Consider the following 20,416-nt stretch of genomic DNA (forward strand, 5'->3'; position numbering starts at 1 on the left):
AAGATCCTAATGCCTCCTTTCTAAGTTTCCTTTATTAGGGTGGAGAGGAAAATAGAAAGAGAAAAAAAAAATCTGAATTCTGTAAGCCAGTGCCAGAAAAAATATTGGGGCACAGTTTTATTCTGCCAACTCCTCCCTCTCACCTTTATCTGTGACCTCCAGAAGGCAGGCGCTTGAAGACATGCTCAATTAATCCAATTAGCTATATTTACATTTTGACTCAGCCACCTACATCTGTTACTGCAGATACCCCACCATCCCCTCCTGAAAAAGCCACTTGGTTTCCTTTTAAGTGTGTTCTAACAGCCAGTAGCTTTTCAGCTGTTGAGCACAGGTGGCTCCTACCATGTCTTAAATACCATCACCAAATCACTTTAGTATTGCCTTGCAACACCTTTTGTGAGCAGAATTCAGTATGAGTACTTACAGAATATCTGCAAGTCCAAAACCTCTGCAAACAGTAAGAAAGAACCTAACCTTCTTCTGCCTTAAGAGGGAGTTAACAGTACAAAAAAAGTCAAGTGCCAACAGTGCTTAGGATTTCGATGAAGTAAGTACTGCAAAATCATTTGGGACTGTGGCTCATAATATTCACTAAGAAAATGTTGAGAAAAGAAGGTAGTGTGGCAACTACTTTTGCTAAAAATCTCTTAATGAGGAATCCAAGATGAAAGTATGGCTATTATCCATATAATTAGAAAAGCAAGACAAGTCTATGGCACCCATGCAATGGCATCATGCAAAATGTCAGGATTCTAAACCCTCAACCTACACACAGATGTTCCTCTTAATGTAAATCGAGCAGGTTAAGCTAGTGGCTTGCCTGCCTATCAATAGCAAAATTAAAACCTTACTTTTAATTGCTAACATGTAAATGGTTTAATTATATCCGTGTAATAAAAATCACAGTGCAGTTTACTTTGGAATGTTTCCAGGTGTTGGCCAAATAAAGCTTACTTGTTTTGAAGGTTTTCCTTAAAGCTACGTGCCTGTTAGAATTTTTTCTTCTTCCATCCTCCAACTGTAGATTTAGCAGCTGTAACAACAGTTGGGCAGTTTAGCAGCTGTAAAAGACAGATGCCAATTTCTAGAAAATAGATTCCTAGTAAAAGAAAATAGATTTTCATGGATTCCCCAATTATAAGATTTTACTCTGCAACTTGGCACCAACTGGAGAGCTGACTCTTACACTGTGCTTCTGCTGAACTCACCAGGCAGCCTGCAGATGCTCTCAGCTAGCCCTCTCTCATTCAGTTTTGACAGGAAAAAATCCTTTTGCTGTTACAGAAAAAACAACATTCTGTCACATTATTTTACTTATTTTTTATGTTGGTTCATGTGCTCTTTTTAGCATCAACATGTATTAAACGGAAGGCTTTAATATCAGACATTAATTAGAAATACGTTTTGTTTATACCATATCACCAAGATAAAACTGACCCTGAGTTCTATGTGTCTTCCGCACAGAAGATCACATTTGAAATAGAATGAAGTAACTAAAATATGGAAATACAGTATAAAGCTTCCTGTATCCAACCCCTATCACGGTAGTGGTTTTAGTCATCAGAAAAGGAGGGCAAACAAGAAACCCCAAACTTGTTCATACTGGTCCTGAGGGGTCCTCTTGGCTTTCTCAAGTCATTTCCAATTGGCATATGTTAGAGGAGACTAAAAATGTCTCTAGAGACTTTACTGAACTAAATTTATTAGAATAAGAACACTGGCAGAATCTGTTGACTGTAATTGCAGTTGTGAGCATTAAGTTGCTCACAAGATTCAGCCCACTTATTTCAGTGTCTAACTATAGGTTGTGTACCAACCCAGAAGAGCAGCTAATTGAAAACACTGCTCATAGTGCCCAAAGTTAAAACAGAATGATAAAAGGAATCAAGCACTGCTTATTTCATGTGCAGTCTTTATCTTCCTCCTCTTCATCTCCACAATTCATGGAGAGTTACAAAATGGTTCAGCCTGCAGAACAGCAGAGAGAAACATGCAAGGAAAACTCTTTCTGGAAGAAGATAATGTAAGAATGTTATCAAACAAAATCAACAGACCTTTATGGGAACCAAACAGGCAGAGATGCCAGAGAATGCAAGGGAGAAATAAAGTTCTGAAAAAAATAAATAAAAAAATTGAAGTACATTTGAAGTACCACATACTGTTTTGCTACAGGGACTAACATACACTGCAAATAAGTACAGCAGGGACAGAAAAAATATACAAAAAAAAGTCAGGAGAGATTTTATGTCTTGAACACAACCATGCCAGCTTTCACTGTTTCAAAAACGGTCTAAGAATTTCAGTGCAGAAACAGGCTACGAATAAATCATTGCAGAATACAAGGAATTACTTAAACATGTTTTACCATAGGTACAATAATTGATTGTGAAGGTATAAAAATGTACTACCCTGAAACTCCACTCAGAGCATCCCCCTCTTATTGCAAAAATGCCAGCAGGGCACATGTTCTACTTCATGACACACACGGTAATGATCTGTTACAAGCGGTAATTGTTCCTGCACATACATAAAAGCATATTGTGCTGTATCCCCAGGAAGACGGCATGTACTAGAAAGGGCAACACCTACAGTGGAACACTGTGAGTCTTAATAAAAGCTGTAAGAAAGAGGATGAAGAAATTAACACTTACCACCTGCATATTACCAACACAAAAATGAGTTCCCTGTGACTGAAGAAGTATTCACAAATGCTAAATTCTCACCATAGGAGCTCTAATGAAATCGTCCCTAAATTTTGTGATCCTGCACCCCTAGCAGTAAAAAAATTTTGGGGCATGCACCCCAATATACGTATATATATTTATTTCTAAATTATAGGCATGTATGACTGAAGTTCTAACTTGTGCTTCTGACACCCCTATGGATCGTCTCAACACACCCCACTTTGGAGACCACTGCACCAATAAACAGAAAAATAAAAGCCAGCAAAACAAACATCTGCCTCAGATATTTGCTACGAATATCCATACCAAAACTCTGGGAGCTCTGAGCTGGCTATTATAGCCAGCTTTTGCGAATGGAGATGAAAAGTCAATCTTACCAGAGGTGGTGGTGGAGGGGGCCCTCCAGAAGGTGGTGGAGGCGGTGGAGGAGGAGGTGGTGGTGGTGGCGGTGGCACAGGCATCCGTTAAGATTTCTAGCTTCACACAGTTATGAAAAATATAGCCAAAGTCTATGTCCTTGAAGGGAAGGAAGGGAGGAGAGAGAAAAGTGGGAAAAAATAAAAAAAAAAAAAAAAAAAAGGAACGTGTTTATACAGTGTAAGCTGAAGATCAGCCAAATTTCTAGCTCTGAGCAGACTGAAGACTTTTATACTGCACTGCTTCCAAAACTACAGTACAAACTGCCTCATTACAGTTATCTGATGACAACATTCATCTAAAGAGCAAGCTCACAGATCTGGACAAGTGCCATGAATACCAAATGCATAGATGCCAGCCTGTCCAGCTTTAACTATTATTTCTTGCCTTAATCTAGCCCATAGCCCTAAAATGCAATTCTGCAAAGAAAAAAGTCAGTCAACCACATGTAGACATTCCTGCTGGGACAAAAACTCCATTATCTTCAGGCCACAGGTGTGCTACTCTAAGGACAGAGTAAGGAACTTCCTAAGGTTCACCAGACTTGCTCCACTATTAAAAAGAAAGAAAAAATCAAAAAACAATACATGATTGAGTAATAAATGAAGAAATAATTCTACAAATTAAAGCTTCTATTACCAAATGACGGCATATAAGGACCAGACATGTCAAGTATTAGTCACATAGATTTTTCCCGCCATTTTAAAATGTTAACTTCTCACCATTCTTTAGTAACACCCTGATGAAAAAGACACATACCTTCCAACAAAAGCTACATGCTTTTTTTTTTGTTTTGTTTTTAATTCTCCTACAGAATGACAGGACATCACTCACTGATTTTAATCTTTAACCCAGCCTCCAGCATGACTGCATCCCCTCTCAGTCTGAAGTCATCTGTAAAGCTAACAAGCAACCCATGTATTTCATCAGTAAAAGTACAAATGAAAGTACTAAGCAGTGCCGAAAAGAGCCCTCTGCAAGCCATACTTCATAACTTCTTTTATTTTGGTAGTGACTCTCAGATAAATGCTCCAAACATGGATTTACATCTAGTTTTATGTCCATTGTGTCATGGCTGTCTTCTGAGACTCTTCCCGATGTCATGTGAAACAGCATCAGCAGGCCTACAATAACGCAAAATATGACATCTGCTATTTCTTTCCTTTCTGTAAGGCTTTATCTCATCAGGAAATTACATTGATTTGACACATTTGCTCTTCATACATCTCTGTAGATGATAATTTGTTTTCCTGTCTGCTCCAAGCATTTAGAAACGTTTTACTCATTTTGCTGTTTTCCTAGAAACTGATGTTAAGTTGAAAGGACCAGAATTCCAAGGCCCTATTCCCCTCACCCCTCCCTTCTTTTTTAAAAGCAGGCAATCCATACTTTTCCAGCTGTCTGAAACCTTTTGTTCAAGTAATTGAAGAACCACCTACGTAAACAGGAGGTATGAGACAGTTAAATCTGGAGAACTTCAGGAGAGAAGACAAGACAGAAATGAGGCAGGTTGCAATCTTTAGGGGAATACTTGGCTGTTTTGTCAGAGGGATAGATGAGAAGAGGCAGTGAAGTTAAAACGTAGATGCAGCCTTCTCCACTTCCTACCTAGTGTACATGACCAATATCCAGATAATATCTGAGTATTTTTCTTCTGTCATATCTTGTAAAATACCTGATGGGAGATCGATCAAAAATTAAACATGCAGAGCCCCTGGAACATCTGCTTTTCTCCCTTGCGAGATTGCTATGCAAAGGACTAGCATATCAAAGCACCCTGGATCTCTAACAGAATTGGTTACAATCGCTTTAATAACGGCTTAACGAAGCTTTCCAAGCAAGCCGGCATCACAGCATCTCCACCATCCCAGCCTCGCTGTTGCCCTATGCAAAAAGCTATTTTCAAAAGATATCTCTTTTCCTCAATTAAGTCATTCAAAAACACGGACATAAGGAGAATGAGTCTTCCCTGCTAATAATATGTTTCGGGTTAGTATCTTCCTACCCTGCAATAGAGGCCTTTTGTCTTCATTAAGGATTTAGATTGGGAAATATGCTCTTAGTCAAATTAGAAAAAAAAATACAACCCACGCTTCTGTGGCAGACCATGTGCATGGCAGCAGGAGGTAAAGCACACTGGAGGCGAGCAGCAGTGGGAGAAAGGAAATGGGAACTGGCTCTTGATATTTAGAAGTCACAATCTGAGATGCAATCTGAGGACTTTTCGAGCTGCCCCTCTCACCAGTCCCTGCCCTGGCACCCATTCCTCCAAGTGATGCAGCCTAAGTTCCAGGACCAGAAACCGTGTGGCCATCTGCAACCCAAAATTTAGTGCAGAGGAAGTGTTCACTTCACCATGCATCCCACTCCCCTATGCTGCATCCTCTTGCCCAGTGACCGAGAAGAATGCATTTTGCTGGGTTATAGCCCACAACCCTTGAATGAAATACTGGAGGTGCCCTAATGCTGTTCCAAATCCCCTACAAATGAACTATCTTTCCTAAAATTCTACATATGTGCCTTCATTTGTCTCTTATCACAAATTCAGAGGCTCAGTGTCCTGACCTTGGTGTGCTTTTGTGCACACGAATTCTTATGTTTTTTATACCAGTACTATTACAGTGTGAAGGTGATCACATCTAATACCTACGCAATGAAGAACCATTTGCCACGTAAGGATTCTATTTGTTCAAGCAGGCTTTGCAAGGAGTGCTGTCATTCACACAAGCAGACACTGATATCAAAGGACTGTAGGTAGGTAAAGGTAGGGCACGTTTAAACTTACAATAAAAAAAATTGGCTCTTAAAATTTAACCATAACTGCACAATATACACGTTTTAATATGCAGAACCGGCTGTGAGAACCTTTTGTCTTACCACAGCTAGCTCACTTACGTGGTTTGTATTTAAAGAAAATTACGGAGAAGACTGCAACACTTTCAGTGTATCGACACACATTTGGAGGCCTCTCTTCCTTGGTTAAAGGCTGTATTTCACTTGCCTCTTCCCCCTGCTCCCATTAAGTCGCTAGTTAAACTGTGGTTGCCTAGTTCAGACAATAGCTGCAGAACATGCCGGGATTATGCATTTGCACATTAAAAGCTAAATAAATTCTGAATTAAACCCCCAAAATTAGTACCACATTGATCAGTTCTAGTGCCCGTTAAGAGCCAGACGTGAGAGAAATGCCACAAAGGGTCCTTAAGGCACACGTGTCCTTTCTCCTTTTCTCTAAATATACATATTTATAATTGGAAGAGAGGGGTCTAAACTACCCCCAGTGGACAGAAATAAAAAGTTCCAGTTTAAAAAGTTGGCAAGAGGTGGAGGGGAGAAGCCTTTGTGCTTAGCCTCGGATTTCTCAGGCAAAAAGTAATATAAATCTTCCCTTGACTTCCACATCACAGAACAGAATCAGGCCCAACAACTGCAGAATTTATTGCAAAAAAAGGAAAATCCCAAACCGTGACTTTTCTAGTCCACCTCCCTACCAAAGCAAGGTTGTACTTTTTTTTAGGGCTTTCTGAAGTCTAATTTTAGGTGTCCCAAATAATGTGGCTTGTATTATTTCCCTTGGGAAGCTCTTTCACTGTCAAATAACTCTTGTAGTTCAGACTGCCTGACACTCAGCCTAATTTCTCCTTTTCTTAGTTTGATCCCATTTGCACTCCACTGCAGATGACTCTACCTTGTACCCAGCAAAGTAGTTTCTCCTACCCCCCAGCATCAGCTTTGTCAAATATAAGGATTATAATTCAGAAGTGCATTTACAAGTGCTAGTTATACTTTCTGAGCTGTTTCACTTCTCTCAAGTCATCCCATCAGTCAGTGAACATTATTACTATTCTCTGAGCTCTGAACAGTTGGGTCTTTTTTTGTTCTCTGGGTAAGGGTAAATCTAAAACTGGTAATTTCAGGTGTCACAGATTGTTCCTTACTTCTTCTCACAGTGCTTGCTTGAATAGTAGCTGGGTTTAAGAACCACAGTGCAGTCCTCAATGTAGAATTCAAGCTCCAAATTTCTGAATAAAGTCTTCACCCAGACCTCCATTTTGAAGCGTCAGACAAGACAGAGTAGGTGCAGATCTTTCTTCTTCATGGCCTGCTCTCTCAGTCCTCTGCCGAGTTCACCTGTGGAAACTCAATACCTCTGCCTAAGCTTTTATGTAGATTTGGTCTCACCTAGCCCAGCTAACAGATGTACACAAGCTCTGATCCGAGTGCTTCCCTAAGGTCTCCTTCTAAAGTGTCACTGCCACAGCGCTGGGATCACACTGAGACAAAGTCCTGTCGGGAGCACAGAGCCACACTAAGAAGCAGTGTGGCTTCTGGACAGCAGCTGACACGTCTCCTGCCACACTGACACTCAGCAGACCATCACAGGTCTGTCTGTGAAGACTATGCTAAAATACCTTCACCCATCATGGAAAGGGAAGGCGTGCAACAGCTGTACCTTCAATTTAGAACAACGTCTAGAAGGGGAAAAGACAGAGGAAAAAGTCACAATTAATTAAAAGCACAGAATGTGCATTTATACATAAAAAAATATTTCTTAACTAGTAGCCTTTTCCTGAAAAAAAAAAAAAAAAAAAAAAGGCTGTAGTCCTTAGGTCTTTAAGCGGTATAGTCATTAATAAGAAACAACATGGTTGGAATCGAAAATGCAACCCTTTTAATCAATCTGGAGAAAGGACTGCAAAATAACTGATTCGTTACTACTGGATTTGCAATCACTGCAACTGCGTGCTCTGAGGTAGGTAATTCAGGTTTGGGGAAATTTACAGATTTTTTTGCTTCAAAGTAAAGGCTGGGGTAGATATTTCAAAGGTATGCAGGAAATCTCATCTAAAATACTGGTCTTATTTTCTTGATTAAAAACTGAAGAAAAAACATAGACCACAAGCTCTGGTTTTAACTTTTAATCAGCTTTTATATAATCAAATATGATTTTCCCATTAACTACACTGTTCTGACTTACAGCTTTTAAGTCCTTATATTTTAACAGAAAACGAAAAGAATTTCAAAATTACACAGGAAAAACAGCATCAGTAAGCCTCTGCTCAACTTTCATGATCTGAAAAGTAGACAATGAGCCTAATTGTGCCCCACTTGCTTCTGTCAAACATCACTGAAGAACAGCTGAAATCACTGGTACAAACACACCGCAGATCTTTTAAAGACAGTACAACACATGTAGAGGCAGAAAAGAATAAAAACAGAGAGGAGTAGATGTGTGTTACACAGATCAGTTTTTCTTCTGTCACTGTCACACAACTGGAAACGACATGGAAAAAGCTTCTGCTTGGAATGAACCAGTTTAGATTTTAATTATAACAGACTCAAACTATGTCATTTTTAAGCATCAGATGCTACAGTTCTTTCTACCATTTTCAGTGTGAATGATTTCTTGCGTTTAGAGACCAGAACAAGGCAGAATCACGGTCGAGCCTCTGAATATGCTTAGTCTCTTTCTCCTTTGCAAAAATAACCCCATCCTCAAAAAACTTGATAGTCTCTGCTGTATTTGAGAGATTTAAGAGCAGTGCAGAAGTGTCAAACTGTTACAACCTTCTTTTAAAGAAGAAAGACAAACACACCCTACCACATATATTTTAAAATACTCACAGGTATATTCCTACAGCCGACTAAGAAAACTACAGCCTTTCATCATTTCCACAGACAGTACCAGGACCGTATACAACTTAAGAGAGAAGTTTCTGCTCTCGGTCACCATTTAAATCACTGCAACTGAAGGCAGAATCTGGCTTTTGCAATTCCACTGAAACGTACAAACCTCGAGGACTCCTTCTCCATTTAACATCCGATGAAGCACTTTTAAGCAGCATTTGTCTACACGGGGTCTGTGGGATTGTCTCACAGCACGTAACAGTATCCTGCATTTAAGCCAAGTTCTCCTCAGCTTGGACTATTTCCACCAGGCTTGATCCAGCTAAGGGCTGCCTCCCCTCTCTGCCTGAAAAAACAGCATGACCATTATTCTGATAACGCTGTAACAAACTGGCCAGGGCTGACCTAGCAGAGATAAGAGGAATCTGAAGCTGCCTTGCTTCCGTGTGTGCTGTGGGCAGATGTCTGTTGGGTTCCCTATGGTGTTGAGGCTAGAAATTAAAGTGCTATGTCTTGACAAACCTCCCTGCAGAGGCGAAGCTGCGCAGATGACTTCACGTCCCTACACACGACTACTTCAGGGCGTAGCTTCCTCTGCTCCACAGGGATCTGCCATAGAAGACTACGTGCTGTAAGGGAGCAGAATAAGAGAATTTGTCATCCTCTTTTAAATAAGGAGTGAGAGAAAAGACCGACACATAAGAAATACATTATGCCTACTGCAGTGTTAACCCGCAGTTAAGGAATCCAAAGACAAATGAGGTAAATTGGAAGCAATTAGGGCTTGCACAAAGAGGTAACTTTGCAAATGAAACAATTTATACAAAGAGTTTCCTTGAAATATACTGTATCATCCACACAAAGACAGACATGGCCTATTTCACTGCCAGATACATAAACAATGGTAAATTCGATATGCAGTCATTAGCAAAGTTAATCATTGGCCTAAGCTAAATAAAGAAAGTGCAGCTCAGTGGAAGTTCAAGGTCACTGCCACATTCTGAAGATGACTGTTTACTTTTATACTCCTCAAGAGTTTCAGTGTGAACAGCACTTGAGCTCTCTTAGTAAAGGCGACCTGATGTTTCAAGTTAACACCTGCAAGTTTTGCAGTCTCTGCTGAGAAGTAAACTGTATGTTTTCACATAATTATCAATAATGTATTTCTTTATAGTTATTAATATATTATTTACTATCATTCACATAATACATAGAGATTAAGAAGTATACCTGTACATAGAATGGTTTCCACCAAAGAAACTACTAAACTTTAATCAATTCCCCTAACAGAAAAAAGTTTTGCTTTCCAATTAAGTAGCTAGCATCAAAATAGACAACCCAAACAAGGCAGTATTCAGCACCTTGCTTTCTTGTATTTACTATACACAGCTTAACAAATGTCTGTTTTCAAATGCCAGTCAAGAGAAAAGAATTTGCACACGTGGGTATCAGAAGACTTTCAAAATCCGTGTCTCAATTCTAAAACTTTCAACCACATGATGTTTCATCAGAGATCTTATTTTCAGAGCTTTCCATCTTGAAAATATGAATGTATTGAAACCTGTATGCGTGCCACGTCAGGCTGATATCCACCAGCTTAAGAAACACCGTATATACTGGCATAAATCTGGCAAATCGACGTAAGCCATTCCTCGTTACAATACAGTATCAGTATCCTGCCCCAGCGTAAGTTGTGGTCACTGGATGCTGTAAGGAGAATTGTCTTTCATGAGGGATTTAAAATTGTGGTCTGGTCACTTGCAGGAATGAGCTGCCAGGGAAATCCTCACCTCAAAGAAAGAATGGGAAGCTTTGATCCTGGTTTTCTGTGAAGTTGTGATTACTTAATTTCCCTTCAAAATCTATTTCCAGTGGCAAAAATACTAGCCCTAACATCCTGACAAATTAAACTACAACTTCTGAACATGCTTATCCATTCTTACTTTCATGCTCTCATCTGTCAGTCCTGTTGAAACTGCCGCTCCGTTTCAATTACATAGTTGGTAACTTCATCTTAGATGTTCTTTACACCAGGGTAAGGCTTCCATACTTATAAGTAAAAGGTATATAAAACCCTGTGTTTTTAAGGAAGCCTCACTCTATTACCATAATATTGCATTTTTATCATGTTAACTAATTAATTGCTCTGAAAAAATAAAATGCAAAGTGTTCTTATTGCCCCTTAAGTGTCATAGGTGATATATTTACAAAAATTCCTACGTGCATAAAAATATACAGAAAATTGTTAGCTGTTTTTAAAGGCAATGGACAAAATATTTAGCTCCAAACTTACATCCATTCACTCGGGACAATGATTTCACTTTGTACAATGAACAAATCACAAAGTAATTTGCAACTGCAACAAAAAAAATCCCTGACAAAAGTAGTTTTGATTTGTAGGCCTAGTTCTGAACTGCTAGTAAAACAAAGTTCTCAGAAGAAACAATATGAGTTTTATTAAATCAACGATTCAATCCTTTGACTTATTAAAGGACTTCAGTTGCAATTCTTTGTCAAAGTCACTATATTCAGAGAGGACAATGTGATTGATACTTACCCATACACACAGAATAAGCAATGAACACTAGGAATCCAAAAACAGTCAACTAACTTTGCTACCTGATGAAGAAGGAAAGTAATCCTAGGGATTAACTGGCAAAAGAAGATTTTTCTGAAGTTGTGTCTATTGTAGACACATAGGAAAAAAGTGTTTTTTTACAATTTTCCCTCTTCAGACAAGTAGATCAGAATCAGCTGCCAGAATCAGCTCCCAAGAATACCTCCAGTACAGCCATCATCTGCTACCATTAGACCAAGGAGGGGAAAGATGAGGACTCGCTTGCTTCCACTAACTCTGGCGTCAAGTTTTATAACGGTTTTGGGCTCCAGCTTTCACTTCTAGCAGTCTGGATCTGGCCCTTCTCGCTCTTTACTTCCCTCGGTGAAAATTTCTCTCCTCTTCTAGTGGTTTACCAGTCTCTCCATTCCCCTTCTCCACTTTCTTCTTTGTCTTTGCTCTTTTCACCCTTCATCTCACCCGTTTCCTGCTGCTAACGCAAGGCAAGACAAATGGAGACCATTCATTTAGAAGGTGGAGTTGTCTGCCCCAAGGAGAAAAGCACTGCACACGGAGCAAAATTAAACAGCCCTGCATGATGATACTAGGGGTTCATCACAGGTTGGTAGTACTGAGAAAACCAAAGGGAATGCAGAACTAGGCTGATTCGGCTCTGAAAAAGAGGAAATGTGATCCTAGGAGGTACCAGGAGATACATCCTGACTAGAGCTGGTAAGTATTAGTGCCAATGCACAAAGCTTCACATGAGGGACTGGATACAAGACTGAAATTTTGGAGAAAAACAACCAGGTAAAACATTCTGGGCAGAGGAAAGCAGCAAAGCAACCAGAGTACATGCAATCTGCAGCTATACTGGCCTTTGCAGCTCCTGGTACAGCTCGTTCAGAGCAAGCTCAAGGATCTCCACATGGCACTGCATCATTTATCCTACTGTTAAGTCAATGTAAACTCATGATCACTTGATCCAAGAATATTTTGTACAATCCGCTTTTGCATAATTTCCTTGCTACTTAGTCATTTCAAGGCTAAAAAAGGCTTTCATGCCGCGTTGGTCCCCTCATCTGTCACTCACATGGTAAACTACAGAGATAGTCTCCGCTAGACATAGATAGCCTCTGTCAATTTACTAATTTAGAGACTAATCCATCTCTTGCTATTTTTTTACGCTAGATTTTCCTTTGTTTTCAGTAGAAGTGAGGTCAGTTCGTTAGGGTTTACTTCTGAAACTAGACAAGCAAACACAAGCTGCCGCGACATGAGTAACATCACTAACGTGTTAAGCTGTTTGCACTCACACAACTGATCAATTAAAGCAACTTTCTGTCCAAATCCTAGGCAGAATTTTACAGATATTTTTGCAGTGATTCACGCATCCCCAAGAGGAGCAAACATTCCCTTTGAAAATAAGTTGCTATAAAAGCTCTCTGTTTTCCTCATCAGGATGCCTGGCTTGCCTTTTCTGTACCTCATGATTTTCTTTATTTGTCTACTCAACTAACACAGCAGATCTGTAGATTTTGTACAGATACAGTGTTATTTCTTTTCTTCTTTAGCATACAACAGAAGTGTAACTGGCTTGGACAAAAGCCCAAACCCTGCCAGGACTATTTTATATGCAGTCACTAGCACTGGTGCATGTACATTTTTCACTGCACACAACTATGCCAGTTAGGAAAGCAATAACATAATACCTTTCAAACAAGAGGATACAAAGGCGAAACAAAAGATCCCGAGACCTCCCTCGTGATCCAGTACCATATACTGCTCTCCTCTTTTTTCCTTTTTTTGTTACTTATAATGAAGAGAGTAAAACATGATATAGTAACTAGAAAAAGTTAAATGGTACAGCAGTCATTTACAGACCTGTGTAGATCTTGTGAAAGGGACCAACACAAAGGGGTTACTATCTCTAAACTTATTCATTCACTTTGTTCATCTAGAAGGAAACATTTTACCCCTATCCTATGAATCAAGCAGAAGCACTGCAGTTTGTAGCCAACACTTTAATTTATCAAGGCAGACACTGCAGTTGCCAACAGTGTAAATGAAGGACATAGCATATCTATTACACAGAAGCTGCAGAGCAGACACAGGAGGTAGTTGTCTTAGACATCTGTAAGAGCCATGTCAAGACTGAGCAAGTGCTTTCATGCTGAATTTTCTGTTCTTCTGTTTCATGGACTTTATCTTGTGGGGACCTCTGGTCCAGCCTTCCTCTGCTTTTCACTTCGTATTACCACTTATACTGCAGATACAGTATAGCTGTGACATTGCTCTCCTCTGCCTGGGCTGGCTACAAAATGATCTCATTCTCATCACAGAGGGTTATGTATCTATTCGTAAGGGTGGTGAAAGTTGACACAGGGTCAATGCAGAGAAGGATCAGGCTCCCCACGCATGATCTTATTTGAGAGAGAGATATTTCTGGTAGTCTAAAGGAAATCCATTTCAGCTGTTGTTTGAATTGCCAAGGCACAAAACCACACTTTTCACGCCTTATGAAAACCCTTTAGTTGTTTCACACACTTTCAAAGCAATCCAGAGGCAGCTTTACAGCTGTCATGTATCTAAGATTGAATGAGTCCACTTGACGATACTCAGAAGTCAAATAAGGTGGGCATATTCAAAAGAATACAATTTTGTCTAAAAATACTCCTTTTCTCTCTGATTTGGAAGCCCTAAGGACTTTTTTTTTTTTTTTTTTTTTTTTTTCCCTGTTTGCAAATATAGCACTGTTTATATCACTGTTCATCTTGGCTACAAAGCCACTGGATAACCCTGAAGCAGAATGACCACAGATGAAAAAGCAACTGTGAAGTCCCATTAAGGATTTTCTCCCGTAAGCCAATTTTCAGAAAGCTTCAGCCTTTCAAAAAGAGTAACTACTCTGTGCAAGAGCACAGTCTAACTGAGGAAGATCTCTACGAATAGTGGCAAAGGCATTCCAGAAAGCTACACCTCAAAACTGCACAGCAGACACTAGTAACTCAGTGTAAGGTGAGTACCGAAGACTTTCAAATAAAAGAATTTACTGGATGTTATAGTTGATTATTGTGTTTATTTAGATATTAATTTTACATCTACTCTGAAGAAGCTAGGAATCTTTATTCTGGTAAAACAGAGCCTAGTATCATTTTCCCAAAGCAATCATCTGCTTCAACTTTTCATCTTATTAGACCTTAAAATGAACGGCATAAAACACCCAGATAATAATGTAGCAGATGCTCACACACCCCCAGGATCAGTAACTTAAGGAAATCAAGGGTAAGAGAGCTGAACTGATCTAGTCCAGTCCCATCTACTTTTGATAATTGAACAGAACTTGTTCCAGTCACTGAGCAGAGAGAAAAAAACTCCCACAGAAGCAGATGCTTCTGAAAAATCATGTAATTCTTATAGGTGAGTTATGACTAACAAACATACAAATAAATTTGTTGCCAATCCTTTCACTGCTCTGCTTCTCTTTGGGGCTAGAATATTTTAAAATATTAATATTAAACTATTCAATATTTAATATCAGTTAATATTTAGATAGAAAGTAGTAAATCATGTTATTCCACTCTGAAACTTTTAACATCTATCTCTTAAAATGTGCAAATATTTCTCTATCTGTTATGACTAAGATATTGTTTTCAGTTCAAGGTGGTCTTCTCAGAGGACGATGAATTTCCCAAAATACTGACCTCATCAACCAACAAAATTAATCTTTTTAAGTATAAAGAGCATCTATTAGGATCTATGCTATGTTCTGTTAAGACATTCAACAAACACTGCTGACTTTTATGGTGTGATTACTGAGATATGACACTGCTATGTTTTGATTTACTGTTTTGAAAAAATAATTATTTACACACTTTCTACAAATTCAGATTTAGTAGTCATGTACACAATCCTAGCACAGACCTTCCTGATGTATTGAGGTAACAGAAATTGAGATGTTACAGAATCTTTATTCTATTTCCTTTTGGAGGTGCTGATGGGGAGAGAGAAAAAAATTGGGGACTTGCTTTGTATTATATGATTTGATATATACAGTCATATATTGCTCTTTCCGGTGCAGTACGATCACAGAATCAGAATCTCAAGTTCGTCTCAATCATTTTCAGGAAGAGATCCAAACCAGCAATGACTTAAGCACTGCAGCTAATGAATTGAGCTTTGCATTCGCCCCTAAGCAACTGAAGTCTGTATGCAAAGCTGATCAAACTACTCATACACCCGTCTTCACAGAATACATATCCTTGATTTTTTTAAACAAAAATCAAATTTCATACTTCTATTGCAAGCTGGAACGGGAACTTGCACTTTTGTGCAATTCTGTACACCACTTAGCCTACTGGAGCCTCAAATCTTAGTAAGAAGTTGTAGCTAACACATAAATGTCATTGTAATATCAAGAGGGGTTGCATGTTGGTTGCCAAGCCCCATTCCTTGACCAGGATCTTCTGCAGGAAAAGAACTGACTCCCACAGAATTTCTGTCTGGTTACGAGTCTAACCCACATTTTGTCACCGTCACCTACAGCAAAACATCCCCAGCATTCCACCAGTGAAACAAAGCACACTTACACAACCTTCTTTAAGGGTCCCACACTGAGCTTCTTGTACGCTACCTTGTACGCGGAGCTGGTAACTGACGGCAAAGCAGGCTCAGGCTTTCCCCCTCGTGCTGGGCAATGTCCCCGCGGAGCTGTGGGTGGCAGCAGCGTCTGCACCGCCCGCACGTTCCATCCGGGACACTGTTTTGGGTCACAGGTCCACGCAGCGAACGGGAACCATCCTCACACGCACATACCTGTCACCCATCCCAGCTCGGACTGCCACCGCCGAGTCAAGCTGTATTCGTTCCCCCGCTCGTCTCCCTTGGAGCTTCTCTTTCAGTACAAAGGATGCGAACTGAAGTCTTTAATGATGACGATACAAACACACGTTCTTAAATAAACGGGAGTTTGTGCTTCATACACCGGTGGAGAAACTGAAAATACCGATTGTATCAGGAAGCAGTTCAACAACTCGATTCATTCAGCATGCATGATAACAGGTATCACTGTTATTGCAATTTCAGCAATGTTTCACTCTCTGTGAAAGTGCTGAAGCACTTGCAAATTTTAGCCCATGAATCCAGACTGTCCCAAGACCTCTCTGTGCTGAAATCATCAACCTTTATCTTGTACTTCAGTGTCTTCTCTCCTGAATCAGATTTACTTTGCTCACCTCTCAGCAATCGCCCTTAGCAATATTCCACTTTCAGTCAAAAACAAACAAACAAAAGGCACGCTGACCTAATGTGTCCTTCCTATTCCTAGATCTCCTGAACTTCTCGAACCACGCAAACACCCCCTTCCTCCAGTCCTCCCCGCACCGGCAGAAACATGGGCTGTGACAGAACCTGCTGCTGCTATGCCTTTGCAAACTCCAAGCATCTCCTAATAACAAAAAACCCTCTTGCTACCCTCTACCAACACATTCCCTGCCGCTCTGTATTAGCGCAAACGGGCTGCTGCGTAAGTGACAAGATTTTAGTCACATTTTTACCGGTGCTAATTATTATTAAACTTTTAAGCGCTTCTTTCCAACGCTGCTCCAGCATTCCCCCCCGCAGTAGGTGCATAAGCATTTCACACACCGTAGCTTTGACTGTTACTCCCCCCCCCCCCCCCCCCCCCGCTTTTCCCAGCAGACCTATTCCAGCACATCTATTTCAAGGGCAAAAACTAGGAAAAAAAAAAAAAGTTCTTCCTATCTACTGCCGCCTGAAAACAGCCCGTTTGCCTTTACTTGGAAAAAAAAAAAAAACAAAAAAAAAAAAACAGAACTACGCAAAACCTCCACCGCTGTGAGCCACCCCCTCCTGAAGGCTCGGGTGCCCCGGACCCCCCGTGCCCCCCCCCCGCCGCCCTGCCCAGGGGCCGAGGGGGGAGCGGGGCCGGGGCGCGGCGGGGCCGGTAACGAGTTTGTCCGCCGAGTGGCCTCAGCCCCCCCGCGGCCCGGGGAACGGGGAGGGGGGGGAGCTCCGGCCCTTCGGGTCGCCTGGCCCCCCGCGGCCCCCGGCCCCCGCGGCGTGGGGAGGCGGGTCGGAGGCCCCGGGCCCCCCCAACCCCAACCCCAACCCCAGCGGCCGCCGCGCCGCGCCCCCTCCGCGCCCACCTGCTCGGCGGCCGCTGCCGGTGTCGGTGCCGCTGGGGCCGGGGCGGCGAGGCGCGCTCCTCCCCGAGCGGAGGCCGCCAGGTACGGCGGCCGCCCGCCTCCCCTCAGGGGAGGTGGCTGGGAGGCGGGGGGAAGGAGCGGAGGGGCGATCTCGAGGGTTAAAAAAAAAAAAAAAAAAAAAGAAGAAAAAAAGAAGGCCGTCCCCGTCCTCGGGGCGAAGCGTTTATGTGTTTTAAAAGTAGTAATTTACACGCGCCACTCCGAGCGGGAGGCGAACTGGAAGGGGAGCGCGGGGGGCAGGTGAGCGCCGGCCGGATCCGGCCGGTCCTGGCGCCAACGGCCCCACAGCGCCGGGTGCCGCCGCCCCGCACCGGCCCCACAGCGTCGGGTGCCGCCGCCCCGCACCGGCCCCACAGCGCCGGGTGCCGCCGCCCCGCACCGGCCCCACAGCGCCGGGTGCCGCCGCCCCGCACCGGCCCCACAGCGCCGGGTGCCGCCGCCTGCCTACGCGGGGCTTTTCCCTCAGGGAGGAGGCGCCGCGCGGGCGTCCACCCGTGGGCCCCGTTTTCCATCCCCACCCTTGGAAGTTTTCGCGTGAGGGTGAGGTCCAGCTGCGGCCTGGCGCGCACTCCCACGAGCGAATGCCTCGGTGGAGCCGGTTATTTTTTAAAAGCCCACGCGGAAGCCAAAATGCTGCCCCGTGGCACGGAGAACAGGCGCCACTACCCTCGCCAAAAACCATCCACCTGCCGAACCGCTCCTGCCCAGCAGCCTCACTGGGAGCCGGCTGGGTGCCCTCGTTTTTTTTGTGCCCCAGATTGTGCACTAGAAGCATCTGGAAAAAAAAAAAAAAAAAAAAAAGTATCTTGAATCTTGTTTTATTCCGGATTTTTTTCAAGGCGGTTTGCATCCAGAAACATTACGGCCTTGCCCCACCGAGCCTTCCGTGTTTCTGCCAGGGCGAGGGAGTTGCTGCCGAGCAGCCTCCCAGCCAGCTTGGAGGAACAACGCACCCCCCCTTTTGTCCTGCAGCAAATGCCTCGGGAATAAGGATGCCACAGAAAATATTAAAAATCACAGTGTGGGTTCTCGTCTGCCCGGCGGCCTAGAGACGGCGCTTTCAGGCGGCCGAGAGGCAGACCCGTCTTCTCTGGACTTCTCTGGGAAACACGTTTCATTGCAGAAATGTAAAATCGTGTTTTTTTCATTGACCTGCTTGATTATAAAGCAGTCTGGAGAAAGCAGTGTTGCATGGATCCGGATGACGGCAATAGCAGCCTCTCGAACTGGTGGAAAGTCACCAGTGGGCTGTGGCACCTCTGCTCATCAGGGCAGGGGCACAAACATCCGCGCTCTGTGTCTCTCTGTCCTGTCTGTCCAGAGGTGTGAGTTTGATTTATTATTCTGCAAATATCCTCCTGATTGCATGTCAGACTAAATGATTCTCAGTCCTAAGTATCTGCCCCAGTTGCTTCCACAGCGGTCAGGGAGCTCTAAACCCATTTCCAGTGGGTTACCAGTTTGAACTTCAAAGCACAAAACAAAGCCAAGAGCGCCGTAGGTAGTGCCCCGGAAAAATAAAAATATAAGCATTGACTTTAAAAAATATATGTAATGCCACACTTGAAAATAGCTTTCATTATTCATGCAAATTAATCTCAGCTGAGATTTGATTTTAGATTGTTAGTGTTGAAATGGACTCTGTCCACCTTTTGGCTTAGATCAAAAAGGAACTTCAGAGGAACAAGCTGCAAGAATGCTGCAAAAAAAGGTTTTGTCCTGTTCGTATGACTTTTCTTTCCCTTACTTTCCTTCACGTCCCGACGAGGTCCGCATAATGACAGCAGAATTTGTAGAGTGCAACAGTGACCATTTCCACCTGCGAAGCTGGACTGACCTGTTACGAAGCTTATGCACTGGTCTAGTCTGAAACAGTAAAGTTTACCAGCGGTACACAGTTTGCATACATTTAATACACTGAAGTACGTAATACTGGCCTCTTGGCTAGTGGTAGCTGGTTACGGAAACCTGTTGCATATTAGATTTTGTTAAAAGAGTCCTATGGGGCTGCACACCCAGGGATTTCAAAAGTCTCTGTTTTGTGTGTGAGAGGCATAGGTGAAAAGGAAAGAAATGCTCCCTTTCCAATGCTGAGTCGGAGTGAAGGCACATCTGAGGCGCACTGCGGTAGTGGAAGAGGCCAAAGACTTCTGTACAAACTGCGAGGAGCTTTGTGAAGGCCAGTGCACTGAAACACCCATTTTTTTTTCCGTATCCCCATGTGAAGTCCTCCTCCTCACAGCTGCATCCAAGATCACAGAAAGAGCAATGCAGCGGGGAGAAAACTGACCCCAAATTATTATATCGGATGTGCCTTTCCTGGGTTTTATTATCAACCAATTAAAGATTATTTGAAGTGTTTCAAATACAGAAAACTTGCCTCAAACATATTTGTAGCTAACACTGATATGCTTTACAAAAAACAGTCATAAATACAAGTTTATTTTCCATACGTTGCATCTGCATAACTATTAAAAATTTGTGTTGTCTACTGAAGTTATATTTCCACTCTTGACAAATACATTTTAACATGGATCCAACAACATATCCATTTCTTCACAAAAAGGAGAACCTCTGTATCTGTCCTACACTCAGGCCACTGGTGCGGCGTTCTCTGTGGTCCCTTGGTACCACGCTGCAAGCAACTGCAAGGCTTACTTTGGGTTTCACCGTGGGTTGGGAACGTGTCTCTCATCTTGGTCTGGTGAGTACTTTCTGAGTGGCTGTGCTGAGCAACATAACAGTCCAGCAGCTTTACCCCGTATTTTTTTCCTACATTTCCTTCCCTTGCTGTATCTCTCACAGCTGAACCCTAGCTCATACCTTCAGCCTTGACGGGCTCAGTGAGAAATTTCACACCCTTCCATTTCTGGTCCTAGCCCTTCTGCGGGAAGCCAAAT

The 20,416-nt window shown here is 42.3% G+C and overlaps 1 protein-coding gene across 8 annotated transcripts in view; it reads right to left on the reverse strand.

Annotated features, from left to right (window-relative positions):
• The window catches only part of WIPF3 (WAS/WASL interacting protein family member 3), a 35,496-nt gene extending 17,876 nt beyond the window's left edge, over positions 1-17,620 (reverse strand). Inside the window, exons 1-5 of one of the 8 annotated variants that reach the window (XM_042802277.1) lie at positions 17,457-17,620; positions 16,105-16,284; positions 9,255-9,361; positions 8,899-9,078; positions 3,065-3,203 (exon numbers count right to left, since the gene is read on the reverse strand). In XM_042802277.1, coding sequence (XP_042658211.1) covers positions 3,065-3,148 — 84 coding nt within the window. In that variant the 5' untranslated portion in view covers positions 3,149-3,203; positions 8,899-9,078; positions 9,255-9,361; positions 16,105-16,284; positions 17,457-17,620. Of the gene's footprint in view, positions 1-3,064; positions 3,204-7,042; positions 7,086-8,898; positions 9,362-15,922; positions 16,012-16,104; positions 16,285-17,456 lie in introns of those variants that run through there. The other 7 variants (XM_042802275.1, XM_042802274.1, XM_042802276.1 and 4 more) reach the window with 7 other exon arrangements.
• Between the last annotated feature and the right edge of the window lie 2,796 nt (positions 17,621-20,416).

Source organism: Tyto alba, unplaced genomic scaffold, assembly GCF_018691265.1.
Source record: "Tyto alba isolate M040663 unplaced genomic scaffold, T.alba_DEE_v4.0 Super-Scaffold_38, whole genome shotgun sequence".
Lineage (NCBI taxonomy): Eukaryota > Metazoa > Chordata > Aves > Strigiformes > Tytonidae > Tyto > Tyto alba.